General features: G+C 34.2%; 2 protein-coding genes across 3 annotated transcripts; both read right to left on the bottom strand.

Moving 5' to 3' along the window:
- Window positions 1–4,734: 4,734 nt before the first annotated feature.
- LOC145046228 (sphingosine kinase 2-like) lies at window positions 4,735–8,808 on the bottom strand. Of its 2 annotated transcripts, XM_078994526.1 has the most exons (10): window positions 8,369–8,808; window positions 8,021–8,143; window positions 7,819–7,919; window positions 7,611–7,683; window positions 7,394–7,480; window positions 7,197–7,274; window positions 6,586–6,656; window positions 5,364–5,633; window positions 5,112–5,234; window positions 4,735–5,025 (listed from the first exon to the last, which is right to left on the bottom strand). In XM_078994526.1, the coding sequence occupies exons 1-10, from the start codon at window positions 8,685–8,687 to the stop codon at window positions 4,834–4,836; spliced, it is 1,437 nt and encodes a 478-aa protein (XP_078850652.1). In that variant the 5' UTR covers window positions 8,688–8,808; the 3' UTR covers window positions 4,735–4,833. The 2 variants fall into 2 exon arrangements, with proteins under 2 accessions (XP_078850652.1, XP_078850658.1); XM_078994532.1 differs by lacking the exons at window positions 8,021–8,143; window positions 8,369–8,808 and having other exon boundaries at window positions 7,611–7,686; window positions 7,819–7,918.
- Window positions 8,809–13,150: 4,342 nt separating this feature from the next.
- LOC145046220 (F-box/LRR-repeat protein At4g14096-like) lies at window positions 13,151–15,049 on the bottom strand. Its single transcript, XM_078994518.1, has 3 exons — window positions 13,897–15,049; window positions 13,679–13,822; window positions 13,151–13,542 (listed from the first exon to the last, which is right to left on the bottom strand). Exons 1-3 carry the CDS (start codon window positions 14,818–14,820, stop codon window positions 13,321–13,323), a joined length of 1,290 nt encoding a protein of 429 aa, XP_078850644.1. The 5' UTR covers window positions 14,821–15,049; the 3' UTR covers window positions 13,151–13,320.
- Between the last annotated feature and the right edge of the window lie 11,275 nt (window positions 15,050–26,324).

The following is a 26,324-nucleotide window of genomic DNA, read 5'->3' as shown; positions in this document are numbered from 1 at the left end:
GGGTGAGCAAAACCCAAACCCGATAAAAGCACAACAAATCGAAAATAATAAACTGAAACTGATACAAAATACAACGATATGATTGAGATTCAAAGGGCTAAAATTCTGTTGGGATTCAATAATCAAAAAAATAAATGAACTTAGTTATTAACGTGGTATAAATTATGATAACTTAAAAACTTCATTACGATTTTTGATATTATATATAAGAACTAATTAATTCATGATATTGTTTTTATCCTAAATAACATAAAAAAAAATTACTATATTTACCTACTAAATATAAACGTGCACAAAAATAAAATTATCTACAAAACAATGTCAAATTTATTTGGATAAATATATTATCTGAATAGAAAAACATCTTATAATCATTTACGTACATAAACATTTATGTTAATACATAATTATGATATAAATCTATCCTAATAAATGAAGATCATTTTGCCAAATGTTATTTTCTCATTAAATTTGTCACATGTAATTTTGTAAATTTTTTGATTAAATTTAAATCCACATGTCATTTTGTGGTTTTTTTTTTAAATTAAATCAATTAATGTGCCACATAATATTAAGTTTATATATGTAAAGTATTAAATATATTTAATGTGATAATAAATGCAAAGAAACTTAAAAAATATATAAGATATATTAAAATACATTGAATATGATAATAAATTTAATGAATATGACAAAATTATCATTGATATTATGGATGATCTTCTTAATAGTGATTCTATTTATTCATTAGTTGAATATGTGTATTTATTTTGAAATTTTATTTTAAAAATTTCTTAATATTTAAACTTTGATATATTTTTTAATCAACCCGTGTAATACGCGGGTTTCACCCCTAGTAAATTAATAAACAAATAATTACATAAAAATAAAGGAGGGAGACAAAAATATAAAAAAGGAAAACGACACTAATAATTACCAAAAAAAAATATTTTCTTTTTTAAAAGTTATATTTTGCCAGATGTTAATTATCTACAAAACAATGTCAAATTTATTTGGATAAATATATTATCTGAATAGAAAAACATCTTATAATCATTTACGTACATAAACATTTGTGTTAATACATAATTATGATATAAATCTATCCTAATAAATGAAGATCATTTTGCCAAATGTTATTTTCTCATTAAATTTGCCACATGTAATTTTGTAAATTTTTTGATTAAATTTAAATCCACATGTCATTTTGTGGTTTTTTTTTAAATTAAATCAATTAATGTGCCACATAATATTAAGTTTATATATGTAAAGTATTAAATATATTTAATGTGATAATAAATGCAAAGAATCTTAAAAAATATATAAGATATATTAAAATACATTGAATATGATAATAAATTTAATGAATATGACAAAATTATCATTGATATTATGGATGATCTTCTTAATAGTGATTCTATTTATTCATTAGTTGAATATGTTTATTTATTTTGAAATTTTATTTTAAAAAATTCTTAATATTTAAACTTTGATATATTTTTTAATCAACTCGTGTAATACGCGGGTTTCACACCTAGTAAATTAATAAACAAATAATTACATAAAAATAAAGGAGGAAGACAAAAATATAAAAAAGGAAAATGACACTAATAATTACCAAAAAAAAAAAAAAATTTAAAAGTTATATATACATTATGGAAGAGGTAAGAAAATACTAGAAGCTGTTAAAAGACGGTTCATATATGTACCAAGAAGATGACACATAGACTTTTTTAGGTTTGCGGTCTTCTAAAAAACAGTCTATGAGACTAAACGTCTGCACGGCGCAGACATAAGAGGTCAATAAGAGTTTTTATAAGAAAACAAACACCACCAAAATATGCATCTTAAAGTTTTAATTAATTGTTTGGGTCATTGCTTAATATAATCCATATTTAATTAATTTTTGGATCATTGCTCAATATAATCATTATCCATGCTACAATTACCACCCTTTTAGTGTCAAAATTCCCAATATCGTTTAGTAGATTTCCACCTGTTAACAATTCATATATCTATTACCCATTACGTAATGCATGAGTACCTTTGTTAAAAAATCAAATATAGTTTCTTGTATAAGAAAGTTCAAATATAGTTTCTTGTATAAGAAAGTTGATATGTATCGTTTTTCTGTAAACGTATGTATCAATCATGTAAACATTTTTCATACCTCATGTATTGCCTGTATTCAAGAAACTACATGGAAGGGGGCACAAGCTAGAGTGTAATGGGTATAAGTTGTGGTATTCCGACATCGAGAATGCAAGAATTGAGTGGGTATCTTGGTGTGTTCAGAGCTCAAAGACAAAGTAGTTGAAGCTTGTATATGTCGAGATAGGATCATGATGATAAAAAAAAAAAAAAAAAAAAAAAGGTTATAGTAGAAGAGGTAGTGATGAATGTCTTACGTGTTTACGCCCATACGTCAGGTTAAAGCATTCCCAAAAGTGTAGTTTTTGGGAATCGTTAGATAATTTACTTATAATCATCTCGGAGGACCAACGTTTAAGTGTATGGGGAGACTCCAATGGTCATATAGGAAGGGAAATCAATGGATATTAAGGAGCGCATGGTGCTTTCGATTATGGTAGTAGGAATAAGGAGGTGGTACTGCATGGTGCTTTCGATTATGGTAGTAGGAATAAGGAGGGGGTACGTTCCTTGGGTTTGAAGTTGCACACAATATAGTGCTTTAAAAAGGGGATGTGCATCTAATTACTTTTCAAAGTGGAAGTGGGAATCGCACCCAAATCAACTATATACTGGTTTGTAAACGAGAACAATGGGCATGCATCGACTGCAATGTGTTTCCAGATGAGGTTGTGCATGGCAACATAGATTAAAACATGTAAACATAGGAAACTATGATATCATATTAAACTTCTTAGTCATACCATGAATTTATGGGAGGTGTTAGAGGCTAGGTTAGGACAAGAAACCATGATATCGAAAAATCAATTTTGGTTCATGTCAGGGGGGTTTACTACTGAGGCGCTTTAACCTACTTCGACGTCTTATAGAGAAATATCGAGAAAAAAAAAATTAGGGAAAATGACTTAAAAGCCCAACGAAGTTTTCAAACCATTCAAAAAAATCACAATCATGTTTTGTCTGTTCAAAAAAATCCAATGAACTTGACCTTTTGTCTAAAAAGTCCAACAAAGTTTCAAACCGTTCAGAAAATTCCAATTTTGTTTTGTTTAAGTTCGTTGGGTTTTTTTTTAACAGTCAAAATATGATTGGAGTTTTTTAAACGTTTTGAAAACTTCGTTGGTCTAACAAGTCATTTTTCCGATACGGTAATAAGCCACGTCATCTGTTTTCCTTATTTGATTTTCGAAAAAGTGTAACTTAGTTGGGTTTTTTAGATAAAATGTTAAGTTTGTTGGGTTTTTTTGAACAGATAAAACATGATTGGAGTTTTTTAAACGGTTTGGAAACTTCGTTGGGCTGTTAAGTCATTTTCCCAAAAAATTAAGGATCTATACATAGTGTTTCATTAACCTTGAGAATGGATATGATATTGCCCTGCATGAGATGATTTGGAAGACCTTGGAAGATAATGAAATTCATTTGCAAGACTATTGCAAGATACTAATATTCATTTGCAAGACTATTGCAAGATACAATGCGGTTGCTAAGTCTTGAACAAATTTGAATGCTAGGTTGGCTACATGGAAGGCATCTTCGGAAAAAAAAAATGCAATGTATCAACACCATAAGACGGAATAGAATATTTATGCTGAAATTTCAATAGGAATCAAAGTGGTAAAGAAATAGAAGTATGTGTCGATGAACATGTTCTACACCGAAATAAGAGCTTCAAATACGTGGGTTCTATGATATATAAGGAATGTAATGTTGATGAAGACGTTACATACCGTATAAAAAGCAGAATGGTGTTAAAATGGAGTGCAACAACAAGAGTTTTGTGTGACAACAAAGTGTCACTAAAACTAAAGGGAATATTTTATAAGATGGTGATAAGCTCAACATTGTTGTACAGATCTAAATGTTGGTCGGTTAAGAAGAGACATGAGAGGAAGATGGTTGTAGAAATGAGAATGTTGTGGTAAACATGCGGTAAACATTATTGGACATGATATTAACTCGTCTATAAGTGGCGAAGTAGTTTTGGCATAGTTTTGTTTTCTTATTTACTCCTAACAAATCTAGTATCTACTTTCACTCGCTACTTTCTTGTTTATTCATGTTTTACTTGGCAAAACATGCCCCACTTCTTGTTCATATTTTCCTTTTCATTTGTCGGTGTCTTCATTAAGCCATACACCGTTTTATAATCCCATCTCGAACCAACATTTTCCATGCATAAATGTTATATACCGATACTTCACTTTAAACAAGATTACGAATTTTTTTCTTCTATATACTTATTTATATTTGCATTTGCATTTTTATTTTATTGTTAGAAGTCTCTTACGTAAAGTAGTATCTCAACCATACGTTGGAGCTGTCAACCATCTCACCTTTGACTAATGTAATGTTGTTGTATACAGATAATTAATTAATTATAAAAAATACTATTTATGGGTTAAACTTACCCATAACATGCATTAGAGTCAACTTGCCAAATCGGATCGGAACATACATTAGACAATATGTGAGAAGAACAAATATACCGGATTTCAAGTTTCAGAATCGGAATCAAATGTTTTGTCTTTTCTTCAATTTAGTTCAATAGAATATACCGGATTTCAAAAAAAAAAAAAACTATATTGTAGTTTCTCTTTTTGCATTTTAAAAATAAAAAATCATCGAACGTATGAATAAAACAATATGTGAGAAAAAACAAATAATAATAATAATACAGATTTAAATAGGCGTAAACAATGTGGCCAAACCTTGATCCACAACCATTTGCAACTTGTCATATACCATTAAAGACTTTAAGTGACACTTGTATGTTCCCTTACCTCTTGCCAAAACCTCACCATCCGAATCAATGATTCCCTCCTTTGTTGAATCACTCATCCTCGAACCAGGCTCCAACACAACCGCCTTCACCTTTCCACCAAGAAAATTCAAATCAAGTCATAGAAGATTCCAATAAAATGTAAGTAAAATTCTTTAAAACCTATATTCATACTCACCTTGATATACAAAACGTGTGGTGATTTTACGTAATGGCCATTGCTCATTTCAGACATTAAGGATATCAAGGCTAACTTTGGGCAATCACGCATTACAATCAAGTCTAGATAACCATCATCAAACTACACATCAAAACAAGAAAAGGAAATAAGAAAAATATGGTTATGAATTAAATGAAAGAAATAGTAACTTTTACAATATAGTGTTTTGTAAAAAGAAGAAATAAAAGTAGGAAGAAGAGAATAAGGAACCTTGGCATTGGGTGCAGCCATGGTGTTTTCAGCACCCCAAGGGACATTATGAAGCCAAATGGAAATAAAAGGGCCATTAACCTTTCTCCAGATTGAATTCCCAAAGTCAACCTTAGGGCCATGGTAACCATGTTGTTGGGTGATAGGAGGTTTCATGGAGATGGAGTCAACACCCAAACTGCTTACCTCTCCTACATCTTCGAATCCAGGAGCTGGCACAAATGAAATACACCCGTTGTATTTTCTTAATCTTATAATCCTTTGAAGACCCTGAACAAGTAAGTTTTTGCAAAAATCATCAAGTCGGGTTCACCTTAGGGCTTGTTTGTTTCATATGCCTTTTACAGACTGTTTGATACCATACCACTATTAGAAAAGTCTCTGATATATATAGGCCTCTTATTGGGGTGGACAAGAGGTTGGGTCTGACTCAATCAGCAACTATCAAACAGTCTCTTAGGTTGTGTTTAGTGCACTACAACTAGCTTATTTTTCGAGTTTTTTTATGTTGTTGTGTTTGGTAAGCCAAAAAGTAAGCTTATAAGCTAGTTTTTTAAAAAGCTACTTAGACTAGCTTTTTTACAATTTTCCAAATATAACCCTTAATCCACCCTAATAAATAAAGAACATTTTTGCCACATGGCATGCTGTTCTTCAATTTGACAACTGTCAATTTGTGGTAATTTTGAATTAATTATTTTTCCACATATCATTTTATGGGTTTTCTTATTTTATTAAATTCCATATAGTATTTTAAGGTAATAATTACAATAAATATAGTAATAAATTAATATCAATTTCATTAATGAGCTTACCTTCTAACTTCAAAAAGTTTAAATTAAAGTTTAGTATTTTCTTTTGTTTATTTATTTAAATTATTTGTTTAAATTTAGAAGATAAAAAAATTTCAATTTTAATAATTCAGTATTTTTCTCATAAAATCAAAGTTTTCTATTATTTAGACCTTCACATTCAACTTTTGTTTTCTAAATTAACCCATGTGATACATGGATCTCACAACTAGTTAATTATAGAAACACATTTTTTTAAATATCTTTTTATGTCATTTTGTATTTTTCAGCTAGCTTGCTTTTCAGCCAGTTTTACCAAAAGATATTTTTATCAGCTAGCTTTTCAATTAACAGCTAGCTTTTCAGCTAATATGTGAAACATAGCCTTAGTATGCATTATCAAATGCAAAAAGAAAAGTTGTTGAACTTACATAGAAATCCATTCGAGCACTTCCCATCCATCGATATTGCTCAGACTCAATATCCACATCTGCTATCAGTCCTTTAAATTTTAAAAAGAAGAAAAAAATAAATAAGCGTTTATCAGCGACTATTTAAAAAAAAAAAACAAAAAAACAACAATCCTGATTGTAATCCCTTGATATTCAATCCCTTTTTAATAGAATTACCCTTTATTTTTGTTCACATAACTTTTTCAAATACTTTTAAAAACTATAAATCATCTTTCTATTAAATTTTTGTTCCCATATTATCAAGTAAAACATAAATCATATGTATCAGTAAACATAGACATAGATTTATCCACACATGAAAACAAATTACTAAACAGTAAATCAAAAAAAGTTAATAGTAAAAACAAGAAATCAACATACAAATGAATACTTCAGTTATTTATACAAATGAAGGAAGGATAAAAAAAAAAGAACTCCAATCACTGGTAATAAGATGTTATGAATTCCAATAAATTCAATTCCATAGTCATTTGCAACCAAAATGGAACGAAACAGAATTCCAAAAACTCCCTTAGAACCAAAATGAATGTTTAAAAGTTAAATACTTGAGTATTATATATTTATATTACCCCATGCTAGCATCAAGACACTAAAAAACTTTGTCTCCCCTTGCCAAATAGTGGCTACATCAAGAGAACGTTTATGCCCTGCAAAAAATGGAACATGCAATATAAAAACCTATATAAAGTCACATGATTTGTAAGCAATAACATGAAAAAATAATAAAAGGAAATGCAAAAGAAATGATCAAAAAGAAAAACCATACCTCGGATTGTAGCTAGCATAGCATAAGCAGCTGTACATGGTTGACCAACAGAATCTAGAAGAGATTTTATCATGCCATTTCCAGTACCTTTATCAAATATCATGTATTAGATAGTGTTTGATATGATGGAATCAGAAAAAGGAATGGAATGTTTCATTCCTGAAGGAATTGAATAAAATATATATTGATAGCAAAGGGGAAGAAAACATGAACATACCTGCAGGTATAACTCCAATAGCCATCTTCAGTGCTGCTTCCCAGTCTTCTCTTTCAAGCAATCCATTAACAACCTACTAGAATTTCCAACCCGTGGAAGAAAGGCAAAGAGGTTAAATTGCTATTCAAGGTTTAATGATGTTTTAATTCGATTTCATATATAAGGTTTTCTTTTTGTTTCTTATGGAAGATATGCATAACAAACCAACCTCAACCAATATTCCATCTCCACTAACACAAATAATACCATCATACTTTGTAAGATCCAATGTATTAGAAACCTCCTTCGCATGAAGCTGATATTTAGTTTCTGAGATTAAAAACAACCCTAATGAGCATGATTAAGACTACAATAAATAAAATGTGCAATGCATGATGATTAAGAGATGCAAATGGAAGTATGAAACAAACCTTGTAAAGTGTATTCAATATTAGCATCATCGAGTATAGGTTTTACATCATCAGTGAAAACCTTGGAAGCAGATCTCCTTCCTCCAAAAGGGTTAACAAATACAAACAGCTTCTTTGGACGACCTGTCATGACAACAGACAACAATTTTAAGAGATATGAAGAAATAAGTAAACTTCTAAAGCTTTTCGCTACTACAGTTACAATCATAGATTGAACGATGATTCGATAGATTTGTATCAAATTTTCCAGCTTACGAGAGTTTCAAGCACTAAGCGACATTTTTCACACGTTATAAATACGAATACATGAATTCAGGCATTAATAATTGGGGAAAGTTGATGAATTACCTAATGAGTCAACGTATCCTTGAATCTTCTCGCACAAATTCAGTCGCGAATCCTCCGACAAAGGCTCGAAGACGAAGTTCTTCCTCACCAAATTCCTTGTGCTACTTCCAAAGCAAAATCCGCCACCTTCAGTCTCAACGAATGACCTAATTATGATCTGTTGCCCAACTATTGACACTCCGAGAACTTCTTTCTCGACGGAGAGGCATTGAAGAACATTCTGCTGATCGTACCACTGGAGTATCCCATCGGCGGACAAAGTCAGTGCTGTTTTGCTGCCGTTTACTAAAACTTCATCATAGAGTATGTGTTGATCCATCGGATATGGATATGATTCCGCAACTGAAGGTTTGTGAAAGCGCAGGATATGTTGCGTGTGGGGCGGAGTATCCGAACTAAGCCCTGATTCATCGTTGGTTTTATCTCCGGAGTCCAGAGGATGGAATAATCCACGTTTTTTATTAGCGTATCACAAAAAAAATATATGTACAAAATTAAGCTTCTTTGAAATAGGTTCATTCACTACATTCTAATCGGATCCAAATAGACACTAGATATATAAAAAATAAATAAATAAGTAAATTTGTGCTCCATATCCACTCAACAAAAACATGATGTAAATACTAAGGCTACCTAAAAAAATGTTTAACTAAATTTGTGCTCTATATCCACTCAACAAATCTTACTTAATTAGTTATGTATATGCCTCCACACATCCACTCTAGGCGTCTTACTTCCAACCAGCAACCTTAGATACACAAAAGGTAATTTTTTTGGGCAATAATTCACTATCGAGGCCACGTCTGAAACTTCATCGAAAGTAACACTCACACTTAGGGGTGAGCATTTGGACCGGCCCGGACCGAACCAGACCGGACCGGCTCTTGGACCGGACCGGTTATGGAGAATTTTGTGGACCATGGACCGGACCGGATGAGTCGTGTCCGTGTCCGTGTCCGTGTCCGGGTCCAGGTCCGGGTTTTCCGGTTTTTGGACCGGTACAACTTTAATTGCTTAGAGTATATGTAATCTAAATTTATGTATAATATTATAACTTGCAAAATTAATATGTTTCTGTTTCATGCGTAACTAATCTACATTGATGTATAATATTATAACTTGCAATTTGCAAAAGTTAATTTTCCAAATAAAAACAACTAACATATAAATCAAGTTCACCAACAAAAGTTAAACAATTTTAAGACAAACATATAAAAGTATTACCATAACAACAAAAATTATAGTTTAAATTTTAAAATCAATCAAACTAACAAACTTCATAAAGTAATAAACTAATCTTCCACTGGCCTCTTCCCCATATCATTATCATCCATTATTTTTCCTCTATATAAACACAAATGAAAATATTGTTAGTACTTAATAAAAAGTAATAATTGTATAAAAAAAGAATAAAGATTGTAATTTTTTTACCCAAAGCTATATCATCATCGTTCAAGATGTCATCAACGTTGTCAACTATCGGATTTGAAGACTTTATCACCCAATCTTGGGTGCATAACAAAACTTCAACTATCAATGTTGATGAACTAGTCTGATACTCACTTACAACTCTATCACATGTGCTAAACGCGGACTCGGAATTATAGTATAAAATAATACTAAAAAGCTGAAATATTTCAACTTTGATAGCTCTACTTTGAGGATTGTAACTCGGTGAATAAAATACCAAAATAAACAAATTATAGTCTAAATTCATCTACAAACTTTAAAATAAATGTTGGAAAAAACCGGAGGTCAATCCGACTTAAAACGAATGAGTTATGAGTGTTTAAAAAACGTCACAAATTACAAAATCTTGCTGAAAAGCTGAATTTTTTCAGCTTTGATAGCTCTACTTTGAAGGATTGTAACTCAGTGAATATGATACCAAAATAAACAAAATTATAGTCTAAACTCCTCTACAAACTGTAAACTAAATGTTGGAAAAGATCTCTGGTCAATCCAACTTAAAACGAATGAGTTATGGGTGTTTAAAAAACATCACAGATTACAAAATCTTGCTGAAAAGCTGATTTTTTTTAGCTTTGATAGCTCTACTTTGAATGATTGTAACGCGGTGAATATAATACCAAAATAAACAAAATTATAGTCTAAATTCATCTACAAATTGTAAACTAAATGTTGGAAAAAACGGCATATCAATCCGACATAAAACGAATGAGTTATGGGTGTTTAAAAAACATCACAAAAATCTTAATCATGTCCAACCGGTTCTAAACCCGGTAAAACCCGGACCGAACCGGGAAAAAAACCGGACCGGACCGGAGAGAAATCTGAGAACCGAGAACCGGCCCGGGGGTCCAAAAAAACGGTCCGGTCCGATCCGGTCCGGTTCGGTTCACCGGTCCGGTCTGGTCCACCGGTCCAAATGCTCACCCCTACTCACACTCAATAAGAGCATCCATACTAGGAGAAGAGCTTTTTAGTTGAGTCATGAGTATTTTCATAAAAAATGGTCATTATGAAAAAGCTCATTGTATCTTTCACAATAGGAGATTTTTTTCATTTTTACTTTTATTATTTGTTTGTAGATGCTGTGCTAGAAAATGGGGGGAATCATTTGCTTAGAATCTACTAAAAGTCGTCAATCACTATCAAATTGAAGTATTTTGATGACATAAAACGAAATTTCAATTTGATAAAATTCAGTGGTTTTCGAACAAAGTGAATGGTGGAATATTATGTTCTTGTATATACCAGAAATATAACCAATAATGGTTAGTAATCCTTATGTCTGAAAAGTTCTTAAATTGTCACAATGTAGTTTCTAAATTATCACAAAACCTTCATAAATGGTCACTTAAACCGGGTTCAACATTAGGGTAAAAAACCGGATAAATTTTATCAAATTTAGATTTTCATGCATCTTCTACAAAGCAATATTAACCCTAATAAAACAAAAAAATCAATCTAGGGTGCTACCCTCAGACCTCCATCAGTTCAGGGTTTCGTCTCTAAATGATAATATATTTTAAATCTTGAACAAACTCAAACAAATATGCACTTTGCACCACCTTTACTTGTTCTATGTTTATTAAGATTGTATTTGGTTAACAAATTATTGGGAAATCTTCAGAAAAGTCTCAAAAATTTTGTCCAATTTATGAAAAAGTCTCAAACTAAATTTTGTTTATAAAAAGCACAAACTACCGGCTAAAACTTCGAAAAAACCCTTTTTGGTCGGTTTCGTAGATTTAGCCGGTATTCTGTCCTTTTTCGTTAGTTTGCTCAAAATATTATGACTTTTTTGAAAATTACCCGATAACCAAAATATTAGGACTTTTCTGAAAATTACTATGGAATTAATGGATATTATTATTAACAAATCATTTATAAACATAACAAATATTTTTTATTATAAACAAAGGAAATACATTTGTTTCTAATTTCTAGGAATAGAATGGTCGACATGGTCTATTGTTTGTTGACCACTTCAAATTCCTTATGCTCCTCCTATGTATCGTTATACAAGAGTTGATAATATTTATTAATACACAATTAATAAGTGTCTACTTTCTATTAGGTGTGACGCTATATGATCACATGTTATTAGGAAATATCATTAAATACTAATTCTTGAATATATAGATCTTTCATTATGTTCTTTAACGTAAATACCACCTAACCTCCATACATTATTCGGTAACAACCATCAAATTACAAACATAGTGAAAAATAAACACTGAATGACAACTTACATAGATAATCACCCTACAATTTTTTCCACATAAACTATCATTTACGATTTACTTTTTCACATTTTATAGATGTATGTTAGTTTATGGTTGTTACCGTGTGAGGTATGGATGTTGGGTGGTAGTTAGGTTAAATAACATAAGAGGAACACCAACATTAGATGAACACTCACTGGGTACATCTCATCATCATATGCACAACGATGAATAGGAGGAACGTAGAGAGTTTGATGTGGTTAATAAGCAATAGAGGAGTACTTAGACCACCAATTTATTCCTAGAAATTAGCAACAAGTATATTTTCTTTTTTATAATAAAAATATTTGTTATGTTTATAAATGATTTGTTAATAATAATATTCATTAATTCCATGGTAATTTTCAAAAAAGTCTCAATATTTTGGTTATAAGGTAGTTTCCAGAAAAGTCCCAAAATTTTAAGCAAACTAACGAAAAAAGACGGAATACCGGATAAATCTTCAAAACCGGTCGAAAAGGGTTTTTTCGAAGTTTTAACCGGTATTCTGTGCTTTTCTGTAAACAAAATTTAGTTTGGAACTTTATCATAAATTTGACTAAAATTTTGGAACTTTTCTGGAGATTTCCCCAAATTATTCTACTACACTTAAATAACATTGTTAATATAAATTACCAATATGTTGTCCACTTACAATTGGTTAAAAATCTATAGACCACACACAGGAAATGAAAAAGTTTTGATTGACACTTGTTAATTAACTTATTCAAAAATCTTTAAATTGAAAAAACTCACAATATTTTTTCGTTTTCCAAAAGTTTTTTGGTATGAAAAAGCTCCTATTGTCATGCAAGTTTATTATCTTAGGTTGCGACACAATATAAAAACATTTCAAAATTCTAAATATGATACTCGTATTATATTACAATCATTCTCCAAGAAAAATAACATCATCATAAAAAAAAAGTATTAAATTACTAAACCGTCACTTTTGCTCTAGCAAATCACATTGTTCATAACATAAGACATAATGCTCACATAATTATCTTGTATAATACATTTTCAAAATATCATTTTGCTAGATAATACAAAGATCAAACTACTAATTTTGTACATGATGTATGACATTTTACCAAACGTGATGTCTTCTCACGATCTTCTATAATTCTATCCACAAATAAATAGTTCCAAACCAAATCATCAATCAAAACCTTCCAAAATTTATACAGTTTTTAATCTTTTACATTACTTGAACCACATTCATTGTAGGATACCATCCTTAATATAAACACGAGAATTAACTGTGAATTTGTCTAAAGCTTTTGCATTATCCAAAAGATATTTCAACATTTCTTCCTCTTCAACTTTCCCAAGCCTCTCGATTTCAATCTCTTTTACGCGTAATGTTAAGCATGATGGCACATGATCTGGCTCAACCAACTCAAGTTCTTCTATCATGTCAAAATCCTCCATCGGTTTCTCCTATTTTTTTATTTTTTAAAAAAACATAAATTTCAATACCACAAGAAAATCAAAAATCCAAGATTCATGTTTCATGCCATCAATAATGACATTTGACATCGGTGTTTAACTATTTGAACCATGTATTGAATATTACCTTTATTATCAAAGAAAGAACCTTCAAATTTGGGCAACTTTCAAGCCAGTATAACAGCAAGATCCAACTGGTAGTATGCACAGATAGTTCTAATTTCATCAAAGATGGCAACACAGGTAGATTCCACTTTTGTGAAAAAATTACCTTCACAAAACATTAAAAGAAAAAAAGATTAATTTATCAAAAGATATATAAAATATGTAAAGAGAATCACTAACCTTTGAAGTGCGTGCAGAAACCGATATAAACTTGGCATTAACCAAATTGTGTAAAAGCTCATTAACCCGACTAAGTCGTGTGGGACCCACCTCATCTAAAAACTCAAGAAACTCTTCATCATAATCTCCAACATCGAGATTAACTTCAGTAATTGCAGGTTTGTTTTTCACCAAATAGGATGCAAGAAACCCATCTTGAAGCCGAAGATACTCTAAATGAGGTGCGTCAATGACCACCATTGCATCACAATCATCGTAATTGTCGATCAATAACTCCAATTCCAAACTTTTTAAAGCAGTTCCACTTATATTGAAGTAAATTTCTCCAGTGCAATCTGTTAAATCCCCAACGAGAGACAATTTCTCAAGAACAGATAGACAAGGAAACAGCTTTGTAATCAAATCTTCACCCGATTCATAAAGCGAAACCCTAACATCGAATACTGTAAGGCTTGGAAAACAACCAGAAAAGGCAGGCATCTTGAGACCATTATCGCTTCTGATCTTGAGCAATTGTAAAGATTGACTATTTGAAATTTTTAAGCAGTCGTCGTCCAAAGGGAAATTTAGAAAAATTCCCAAATCAATTTCGATAATATTTCTAGAGATAACATTATGAATAAACCCATTAATCCTGGACATACTCTGACCACAAGAATCATTTATATGAAGACGAAACTTAACAACAGTTTGCGATTTATTAAGAGACAAAACCCTTTCAACGAAGTCGAAAAAAAGGACTGAATTCGACTCTTTTTTTAATGGGTTTAGATAAAGAGAATTGTCCAAATCTATAATTGGAAGAAAAGCCCATAAATTTACCCATCTTGAAGAAAGAATTGAAGTCGCAACAGCATGTTTAGTTGGGAGGAACGATAGGATGTGACAGAGGACGTCGTTAGGTAAGCAGCTGATTCTGTCCATGGGAGCTGTTTGGATCAAATTCAGAGAGTTAACATAAGGGTTTTTGCTGGTTTTGTTAAGAAGATTGAGTGAAGAAGAAAGTGCTTGATTTGATTTTGGGATCGTTGATCGTTGATGAACCCTAGAATTTAGGGATGGGCAGAGAACATTTCTGTTTCTTTATTGTCAATTTGCCCTGTTGTTAGCGCGAGACTATTAGTTGACTTTTGGTTTTGCATTGGACCCGTCGACATACCTTATCTGCTGTAATTGTATTCCTTTATCGTACCATTTTGGTTTTGTTTTTGATGTTAAAGTAATTTTTTTTTATAAATTATATTTTACACATAAAATTATGAGATTGGTGGGTTTGCTAAAACTTGCAAGTTGAGCACTACTATTAAAGTTATTAAAGTTGGTTATTTAGGTATATAAAAGAATGGTTATATATATTTTAATTTAATATAGAGTAAATTACAGTCTTGGTACTTGTGGTTTGTACGAAATAACAGTTTTAGTCATATTTTTAGAAAAACAACACTATCGGTCCTTATGGACTATGGAGGGTTGTGCTAACACCGGTGATCATTCCCTCTAACAATCCTAATGGAAGGGTTATTAAACATTTTAAAAAGACATTGCCACCATTCACCCACCTACCACTATCAACCCTACCATTGCCACCATTCACCCACCTACCACTATCAATCTTACCATTGCCAATCACCATCAGCACCACCATTATCACTATCATCAACATCACGAATCACCACCACCCTTACAACCATCATGTCACTACTAATGACAAAAACAAACATCCATAAACAAAACTCACTTGCATATCGTGAGAAACAGTTTTGAGCATTGAAGAGCAACAATGGGAAAAAGTCATCAAGTAGCAAACCCAACTCATATTTCACTAATAGAAAGTTGCATAATGCTTTTAGATTTTTAACATGGCTTATATCATGTAAATAAAATAAATAGATAACAACTTATAATAGAAAGTATCATGGTGCTTTCATAAATTGTAACATCTCGATTTTCACACAGTTTGCATTTTGACCATTGGTATGAGAATTATTTGTAGTTGGTCCTAATGGCATTTTTTAAAAATTTTGGGAGTTGTCTATGTACGATGGGCGTACCCAAGTGTACATTGGGCTGTAAGATCCCAATTTTCAAGGCCAAAATTTTCATTTTGATATATCACGATTTAGAAAAAACATTTATAAGAAAACATCATCGTGTCACACCCCAAAACCGAGAATGGCGGAATACGTTCTGGGGTGGAGGACGTCATGTACAGTATCATAACAATTGCATAATAGTAAAAACAAGCGACAACAACCATTGCATTAATATAGTAATTGTAAATACAAACGTGTTCTGTACAGTTAATAGACACCAAAAGTATAACAAAGTAAAAGATGGGTCTTGTATATGCTCCATCTTCTCAAAAGTTGCACCAGTACCTGTCTATCTTTGACCTGAGGATACAAGTTATTTTGAAAACGAGTATCAGCATAAAGTTGGTGAGTTCATAAGAATTTAGTGTCATTGTTTGTATAAAAATGTTTACAATCCTGTAATATAAAAGTTGTAATTACTGTTTGAGAATAGTAGAAATCCCTAGAAAATCCTATATTTGCCAGAATTGAGCATTTGTAAGTTAAATCCTTTGAGTGTGTAAAATTATTTCCATTTAAACTTTCAGTTATAAAAATAAAGTAATAAATTTCATTCAAGTAACGTAGATGAGGAAAAGTATTGCTGGTTGGTTGCAGTAGTGTTGCAAACTTCAATATATATATATATATATATATATATATATATATATATATATATATATATATATATATATTTACTAGGGAAGTTAGCTTAGACTTTAAGTCTTAGTGTGTTAATTTGGATATGGATGTGATCTCCCATGTAACCAAACTTAGTGATTATAGAGGGTCCGATGAACTTCCCGGACATACATAGTTGTAGTGATGTAGTGCCACCCGTGGGCCTAGTCGGCTCGGACTGTAGTTAACAGTTGGGATGTAATAGCGTCTGTCCTGTATAGATCTGTACATGTAGTGTTGCTTTCCTTCCGGGAAGCTCTCGTTACATGTTATTCACACAGTAGAGTGCCGTATAGAGAGATAATGTGTCACGTTCTAGATTAGTGTGTTCTCTTGTATTATAGTATAGTGAACTTTTAGTATAGTATATAGAGTGTTCTCTTTAACATGTATTATCTTGTATTAGTAGAAATTATAGTGGGTATCATAGTGATAGAGGTAATGAGCAGTAGTCTTAACTATACCTATTATAGTTAATTAGAGTGTGGAGTTGCATGCCTTTGATTTACAAAGGTATTGAATAAGATGAAGACTTTCATATCTAACACAAATATATATGATATATAACTAAGAAATCAATGACGGTCGGACGGATAAAAATATACCCTAAGACCACAATCAAACAAAAACAGGAAATTGATGGGTTTTGGCCATATGAACATTCCTATGTGCACATGCAAACCCTAATGCTTGGATCTAGGTTTCTCTAATTAAACATGCATTGAATCCAAGACTTCTAATGACTAATAAGGTATAAGAACAATATAAAATCAGAGTTAGAAGCTTACCTTGAAACACTTGTTTGATCTTCTTGTTCTTGGAGCTCTAGAGTCACAATTGTCACTCCTCTAATGGCTTACAAACACCAACTAGTAAGGAGGATGATTTAGGAGAGAGGAGAGAATGAAGAAATCGGCCAAGGTTTCCTTACTTTTGAAGATATACCGATTTCCCTTCCCCAAGGGGTCTATTTATACTTGTAAGGCTCCTAGGGTTTCACCCTTAAACCCTAATTGGATAACTTAAACTCTAAGCAATCCTAATCCTTACCAAAGATAAGCCTTGGACGAATTTGAGGCTATCCCAAGCCCTAGAATTCGTCCACCCTCTTATCCTTAAAGAATATATAGCCCAAAGTGTAACTATCAAACAATTGACAGTTTATACCCTTTTATTTAATTAATCTCTTTAAGTCACCAAATTAATACTAATTAATCTATGACTTATATTAATCAAATAACAATATTATTATTTCTTATATTATTCTCATAATATATTAATAATATCTATTCTCTCATAATAAATCAGCCTGTCAAGTTGCTATGGTGAAGGCAACCCAAAAAGACCATGCACAATCGGGTCAAATATTTGCCTAATATAGTTGCAGCCTTAGACACTATTCCAATAGTATCCCACTTGGATAAGTCTAGTAACTATATGCACAAGTACAATCCGATTTGCAATCGTAGCTCTCAAAGACGCTATCAAACTCTGATCTAATCAATCTTGTCATTTAGATAAGGGATCGTACAGTCCTCTGTTAGATATCATGCTTACAATTCTATGGAATAATTAGTCTAGCATTTAGGTTTCTCGATCTCCGATTCATTTGACATAGAACTTAATCGAACACATCAATTCAGTTCTGACCGGGCCCGACACATAAGTCAAATCAAATCATTGAGCGGCCAAGATATCACTTTTTCCTTCTTAGGATAAAAGTTACAGATAAACTTCGACTTATATGCATTTACTTATTCATTAATCAACTATACACAACAATGCGTTTTATAAAATCGAGTTACCAATGCGTTTTCGCATTATCAATGTACAATCAATTAACAAATAACAAACCATATATATGGGTTTTAAGACTATATGATATTATCTTCTTGCGATCACCCTTTTATCACATTCCATAAGGTGATTCCAGCAAGCGCGGGTTTGTTCCAATGCTCAAAACTAGTTCATAAGCACTCATGAACGTTGCAACAATCTTTTGCTATGTCTAAAACCATTTAGACAATCTACACACCGATTCATGACAATCTTCATTCATATCTACTTCCCACATATGAACGATTATGGACAATTTGAATAATTCGATTACTCTTAATAAACTCAATTATTCTGGAAGTCAAAACATGCAAAGTGAAACAATAGTTAAACAATTAACATAAGATAGTAACATTACTTATAAGGGATAATGTCACTGTAGCACATGGAACCTTTAACATTTGGCTAATTTGGTCCTTAAAGTTTTTTTTGGTACATTAGACCATTAAACTCGTAACTGACCTTTTAATTACACCATTTTAGCAACTTGTAGAAGGTTTCCCGGTTATACGATGCCATTTTTTCAATTAATATATATTTTTTGTCTAATCCGATGCCACGTGAGATATGCCACATCAATTAATGAAATACGACGCTTAAAGCCTTTCGTCTTCAACTATCGAACTTCACTAGTCTTCTTCTTCATTATTGAGCTGTAAAAGAAACTGATTTAGGGTTTGTGAAGCATTCCTGTGATCGAGCTGAAAGAAACAAAGAACTCGCAGCAATGGCACAATCGGAACCTAATGGACTGTTTGCGATGGTGGAACTCAACTACCAAGGGGTATTTAATCGAAATCCTTTCTCTTACACTGGTGGTGTTAAAACCATCTTCAATGATGTTGACTTTTCTTCTATGACTTATTCTGAGTTTGTGACCTTCTGCGAACGTTTCATGCATGAAGAGTGTAAAAAGTTTTACTACTGTGAACCAGACATGTCCTTCATGGAATGGCTTAATCCCATTTCAGATGATGTGGAATATTCTGCTTTTATTTTTTATGCTTATGGAACAGATGATGTAATTTCGGTTTATGTGGATCATATTGGGGTTGGTGTTGATAGGTGGCATGATGATGAAGATAATGATGATGATGAACATGAGTCTTGTATTGATGGTGAAAATGAAGACAACATAGATGAACTTAGAAATGTTGCCTTTGAAATTAATGAGGATGTAGTGCATATGAATAGGACATCAAATGATCCTTTCTTGAGTAAGTTATGTGTTGATGATGAGGATGCAAACAACATTGTAGATGATGACAATGGGAGAGAAGTTGAAGTTAACATACAAGCTCATTCCATATTTAATGAGCTATTACACTGGAAAAAACAAAAACCAATTCTAGGGATGAGATTTAAGGGTCCAGGGCAAGTAAAATTAATGTTGTGTAACTATGCTGTAGCTAATGGATATCAATTGTGTTTTGAAAAAAAATGATCGGACAAGACTTTTGGTGAGGTGTAGCAAAGGTGCTTGCACATTTAGATTATGGGCTTCCTGGATGAGTGATGAAGAGAGTTTCCAAATCAAGTCACTAAAAGCTTATCATAATTGTGCTAGGAACTTCAAGTTTGGATCATTGGTGACATATGCATGGATTGGGAGTCATTATACCAAAGAGATTGTAGAAAGTTAGAAAATAAGTGTAAGGAAGCTTAGGTTAAAGGTAATGGCCAAGTTTGGTATCCAAGTTAGTATGGGGCAATGTAGAAGAGCAAAGAAGTATGCACTGAAACTTGTTGAAGGAAACCTTGTTGAACATTATGGTAAGCTATGGTCATATGGTCATGAGATTTTAAGGACAAATCTTGGGTCAACTGTGAAACTAGATATGGAGGATGGGCCAGATGGAAAGAAACATTTTAGAAAGTTCTATTGTTGTTTTCAAGGAGTTAAACAAGTTTGGATTGAAGGGTGTAGAAGGGTACTTGGTCTTGATGGATGTTTTCTTAAAGGTGTTTGTAAGGGAGAATTGCTTTGTGCTATTGGGAGGGATGCAAATGACAAGATATATCCTATTGCTTGGGCAGTGGTTAATGTGGAGAACAAGCAGAATTGGAAGTGGTTTCTAGAGCTTCTCATTGATGATCTACACTTGAATTTAGGCAATGGTTTCAGTTTAATGTCATACCAACATAAGGTTAGTATTTTACATAGTAATTCATTTATTTTAATTTTATACTATATGAATTTAACCTTTTTACTAATACAGGGTTTGATAGAGGCTGTTAAAGAGTTGCTACCATATGTAGAGCACAGGCAGTGTGCTAGACATATTTGCCAGAATTTGCAGAAGAGATTTACTGGTGCCATATATCATACCTTGTTTTGGAGAGCATCTAAAGCCACAACTGAGCATGCTTTTAAAGAAGAAATTGAGACATTGAACCCAGAAGCCCATCAATATCTCATGGAGAAAGATCCTAAAAAATGGTCTAGAGCTTTCTTTCAAACTGGAAGGTGTTGTGATGCAGTTGAAAATGGGTTCTCAAAAAGTTTTAATGCTGTAATAGTAGATGCTAGGAAGAAGCCCATAATAACCATGTTAGAGGAGATAAGATTATACATGATGGATAGAATCTACAACATGAAATTAAAGGGACAACAATGGGGAAATCATATTTGTCCAGAGATAAGGGATAAGGTGAATTTGCTTAAAAAAGCTCAAAGGCATTATCAGGTACTACAAAGTGGATTAAACCAGTTTGAGGTAAGGGGAGCAATAGATGCATATGAGGTGGACTTAGAAAGAAAAACATGCTCATGTAGGGTGTGGCAATTGAATGGATATGGATGTGCTCATTCTGTAGCTAGCATATCCTTTCTTAATAGGGATGTAGAAGCCTATGTAGACAACATGTTTAGCACAACCACATTTAGAAAGGCATACACTTACAGAATTGCTCCCATGAATAGCAGTGACATGTGGCCAGAGACAAACTATACTCCACCATTGCCTCCTATTAATAGAAGGATGCCTGGTAGGCCAACTACTAAGATGAAGAAATCCACTACAAAGAATACAGGAACACATGGGGTTTCTAAGGCTGGAAAGAAAATCAGATGTAGTATTTGTAAGGAGATAGGTCACAACAAGGCCACTTGTCCACAGAGAAGGCCCCAAAAGTTAAATGTGAAGAAACAGAAGAAACAAAAAGTATGTGTGAACCAAAATGCAGGACAGGTAAAACAATTTAAAATATAAGATTAATTACATATAATTTGTTACTAACATAATTATATCATGCCATGCAGGGTAGTACAAGTGAACCACAACAACATGAAGAGGTTGAAATAACTCCAATTGAGATGGATACTACTCAAAATGACATGCAAGTTGCTCCTACTGATGTTGAATCTAGTAGTGCAGGGGATTTTATTCAATATGTGCAATTCACTCCACATAGAAGTTATGAAGGTGATGAAGGTGTTATGGGTGAGGAAGCTGATGTGGTTGAGGAAGTTGTTGTGGTTGAGCAAGTTGTTCAAGATGAGGAGGCTGAGGAGGTTGATCCTGTTATCCAAGTTGATAATGTAAATGTTCAGGAGTTTGATGAGGTTAATACTAATGCCCAAGTGGATAATGGTAATGTTCAGGAGGTTGCTCCTGTTAACCAAGTTCAGCATGTTTGTGTTAGGCCAATTTCAGATATTTTGAAGAGGATAAGGAGAAGAAAGTCAGAGAGAATACTGAAGCTAAAATTAGGCAAAACAATTGGTGGTGTTGATGATCCAGGAAATTCGAAGGGAAAAGCTCTTGTAATTGATTAGTGTTTATTGTAATTTGTGTTTAAAGTTTATGTAATGGGATGATGATAAATTGGATTTTAAGTTTATGTAATAGGATGATGGTAATTTATATTTAAAGTTTATGTAATAGGATGTTGGTAATTTATATTTAAGTATGTGTGACATTAAAGGGTATTTTGGTTATTTAAGTATGTATGAAAGAAAAAGGGTAATTTGGTCATTTATTTATTGATGACAAATAAGGGTATGTAGGTAATTCATTTATGTATGCAAGAAAAGGGTAATTTGGTCATTTCGTATTTATGACAGAAAAGGGTAATTTGGTCATTTATTTATTGATGACAGATAAGGGTATGTAGGTAATTCATTTATGTATGCAAGAAAAAGGGTAATTTGGTCATTTAAGTATGTATGACAGAAAAGGGTAATTTGGTCATTCATTTATGTATGTAAGAAAAGGGTAATTTGGTCATTTAATTATGTATGATAGAAAAGGGTATGTTGGTCATTTATTTATGTATGCAAGAAAAGGGTATGTTGGTCATTTATTTATGTATGACATGAAGTATGAAAGTATGTTACCATTTTAAGTAAAATCATAACATTTGGCTTTGAATATTTATGCATGGAAAAAATTGGAATAATGTGCATGCATGGGGATGTTTTATATGGCCCCAGATTTGGTTTTTTAATGGCTTCACAGGTCCCATTTTTTCATTATTAAAATGGTCCCCGTACACATAGTGTACTTCCACATGGACCACTTCCTAATTAAAATATATTTGTTGGGAATATAGAGCATGCATATGTTTGATAAACATCATCTGATTATACAAAATGCCCTACAGTTGGGACTTTGAATATTTTTTTACATTACTTATCATATGCCCTTTCATTAGGGACTTACCACCTTACAACATCAACACATTAAGGTTGATAACCCCAACTTATAACTAAAACCAGCTTCAATACATACAAAATGCCCTCATGGAACCGACTTTCTAGTCTGCCTTTACAAAAAATACAAGGGATCCCAAAAAAACAAAAGCTTACCCTAACCAACCAAACTAACTACATTGACCCCCCTAACTTCAAAACACATAGGGCCAAGTAACCAAACAACAGGGCAACTATCATCCTGTACCTGCCTTGTAACGACCCAATTTTCACATCAAAATTTTTTGTTTAAAAACGTAACTCTAGAAAATATTAATAGCTAAAACATCATTCGATCATCCATAATATAAACCGAACCATGTCCGAACACCAAAACATACAACTAATCAGAATATCAGAGTATCAATCCCAGAAAAGCTCGTAAATGCGGAAACCGAAGAGGGTGTGTGTGACATGCTGCTACCGCGCCGGCTCCTTTCCCCTAGCTGAGGAGGTACCTGAAACCAAAACTGAAACCGTAAGCACATAGCTTAGTGAGCTCCCCCATAATATCCCATACCATACAAGCATCTAACAAATAACATGCAATTAGGAGATACGGGTCCCGCCCACACTCGTGAAGATACGGGCCCCGCCCACACCTCACTTTTTGAGAGATACGGGCCCCGCCCACACTTGTGAAGATACGGGCCCCGCCCACACTTCGCTATCTGGGAGATACGGGCCTAGCCCACACTCCATTCTCGGAGAGATACGGGCCTCGCCCACACTCAACCGCCAACGCATATCATACAAGTATCGCACAGACAACAAGTGTAAACAATTCTATCATACTGGCATATATCATAATCAACTCAACTAATAGATACGGGCTCGGCCCACACTATAATACTAACGTCTCATCTATACGGGCCGGCCTTGGTGCCTTAGACCCGTTACTACTGGAAGGAAACTCACCTCGAAATAGCTGCTGGTCTGTGTGGGAATTGATCACCTACTACTGCTGCTGCTGCTCCGGAAACTCCCCGGCTGTAATTCCCACAATATACTTAATCATATACTGCTAACTGTCCTTTGGGTAAAAAGACCATTTTACCCCTGGTCTAGCCCTAAGTCAATTCGAAGTCAACTTTTAGTTGACCCAACTCGCCGAGTGGATCTCCACTCGCCGAGTCCCTGTCCAGACTATTGTCCTGGGTCCCTGATTCTACTCATCGAGTTAGGCTATGACTCGACGAGCTCATCTTCTAATCTGTCATTCAACTCCTTCATCCTACTCGCCGAGTTGTATGAACAACTCGTCGAGTTCATCTTCATCCGAAGAACACATATGCTAAGACTCGCCGAGTTGTATGAACAACTCGCCGAGTCTGTTCTTGATCTATGAAGATTGCCTTGGACTCGCCGAGTCAGGGCATTGACTCGCCGAGTCCTAACATGGGTGAGTTCAGCTCCCAACTCACCGAGTCACCCCCTGTGACTCACGGCTCAACTCGACACACCATGAAGGGACCAGTCCAGTGACTCGCGACCAGACTTGTCGAGTCACATACACGACTCGCCGAGTCGCAGCCATGCATCCATCAAATACGCCGATTTGCTCAATTCCAATCCATGCCATTCACAGATCTGGGCTTCTAGGACACAAATCACACGTAAAGTTTCCAACTTTACGTGTAGATATTCACCAATATGGATTTTAAGGCTCAAAGTGCACCAAAAGAGGTAGATCTAGGGCTTTCATGCAATATGACCCCATAAAGGCATTAGATCCAAGTTCCAGGGACTAGATCATGCCTAGATCTAAAGGCTAACAACTTATTACAACCCACAAAGCACAAACAAGCTTGGGGAAGAGCCCAAGAAGGACTCCTATGAAGCTAAAAGAGATTACAAGCTTGAAAACAGAGGGGAAACGAGCTATACCTCAAGGAAAACGTTGGGATGACACAAAGATGCCTGGTCTCCTTCTCCTCTTCTTGATCTACTCTTCTTTCTCCTCAAAATCTTCAAGAACACTCCAAAAACACTTCAATCTCTCAAGGAAATAAGGGAAAAGCGATGTTGGGAGTTCTGGGGGTGAATGGGGACGAGGTTGGGGCGGAATGAGGGTTTAAATAGGGTGCAAACCCTTGAAATTTATGGTTTCATCCAGCAGCGGTGACTCGCCGAGTCCGGGATATGGACTCGCCGAGTCGCCAATTTAAACGTGTCCAGAGTCTCGTCCCTACTCGGCGAGTCGGACCTTATGACTCGCCGAGTCCAAGGCAAAAATAGGAAAATGCTCAAGTAAAATTCACATACCGGAAACCAGGTGCTACAAATCTCCCCCACTTATTTTAGACTTCGTCCTTGAAGTCTGCTGCTCGATCCTGAAACAGCTTGGGGTAATGCTCCATCATCTCGTCCATCGGTTCCCAAGTCCATTGCGAACCCTTGCGGTGCTGCCATTGCACCTTTACTAGTTCTACCCTCTTGTTCCTCAAAGCCTTTGACTTCCTGTCAAGTATTGCGACTGGGCGCTCAATGTAATTCAAGCTGTCATCAACCTGAATATCCTCCAACGGTACTACCGCTGAATCGTCCACCAGGCACTTCCGCAGCTGCGAGACATGGAAAGTGCTGTGGATCTGATTGAGCTCGGCTGGCAGATCCAGCCTATACGCCACCTTGCCCACCCGGGCTACAACCCTGAACGGCCCGATGAATCTTGGGCCCAACTTGCCCCGCTTCCTGAATCGAATGATACCTTTCCAAGGCGACACTTTCAGGAGAACCATATCCCCGACTTGGAACTCCAAGTCGGATCGACGCTTATCGGCGTAACTTTTCTGCCGACTCTGAGCAGTCTGAAGTCTGCTCCGAACCTGTTGGATCCTCTCGGTCGTCTCTAGCACCACCTCGGTGCTTCCCATGACTCTCTGGCCAACTTCACCCCAACATATCGGGGTTCTGCACCTCCGCCCGTACAACATCTCGAACGGTGGTCGGTCAATACTCGCGTGATAGCTGTTGTTGTAGGAGAACTCAGCCAAGGGAAGATAGGTATCCCAGCTACCACCGAAATCCAACACACACGCCCGCAACATGTCCTCCAAAGTCTGGATGGTCCGCTCACTCTGACCATTTGTCTGCGGGTGAAAGGCGGTGCTGAAATGCAGACGAGTGCCCAACTCGTCATGGAA

Source organism: Lactuca saligna, chromosome 1, assembly GCF_052625555.1.
Source record: "Lactuca saligna cultivar CGN05327 chromosome 1, ASM5262555v1, whole genome shotgun sequence".
NCBI classification, from domain to species: domain Eukaryota; kingdom Viridiplantae; phylum Streptophyta; class Magnoliopsida; order Asterales; family Asteraceae; genus Lactuca; species Lactuca saligna.
This window is presented reverse-complemented; position numbering and strand designations above follow the sequence as displayed.

Bases quoted from the DNA above. Each gene is read 5' to 3' on its own strand.
- LOC145046228 (XM_078994526.1), bottom strand. From the start codon at position 8,687: ATGGATCAACACATACTCTATGATGAAGTTTTAGTAAACGGCAGCAAA. The intron at 7,684-7,818 runs GTTGGTTTGTTA...AAATTCTAGTAG, and splicing joins GAGATGGAATATTGGTTGAG to GTTGTTAATGGATTGCTTGA. The intron at 5,235-5,363 runs GTTCCTTATTCT...TTTGATGTGTAG, and splicing joins TGGCTGCACCCAATGCCAAG to TTTGATGATGGTTATCTAGA.
- LOC145046220 (XM_078994518.1), bottom strand. From the start codon at position 14,820: ATGGACAGAATCAGCTGCTTACCTAACGACGTCCTCTGTCACATCCTA. The intron at 13,823-13,896 runs GTTAGTGATTCT...TGTTTTGTGAAG, and splicing joins TTTCTGCACGCACTTCAAAG to GTAATTTTTTCACAAAAGTG. The intron at 13,543-13,678 runs GTAATATTCAAT...ATAAAAAAATAG, and splicing joins TTCTTTCTTTGATAATAAAG to GAGAAACCGATGGAGGATTT.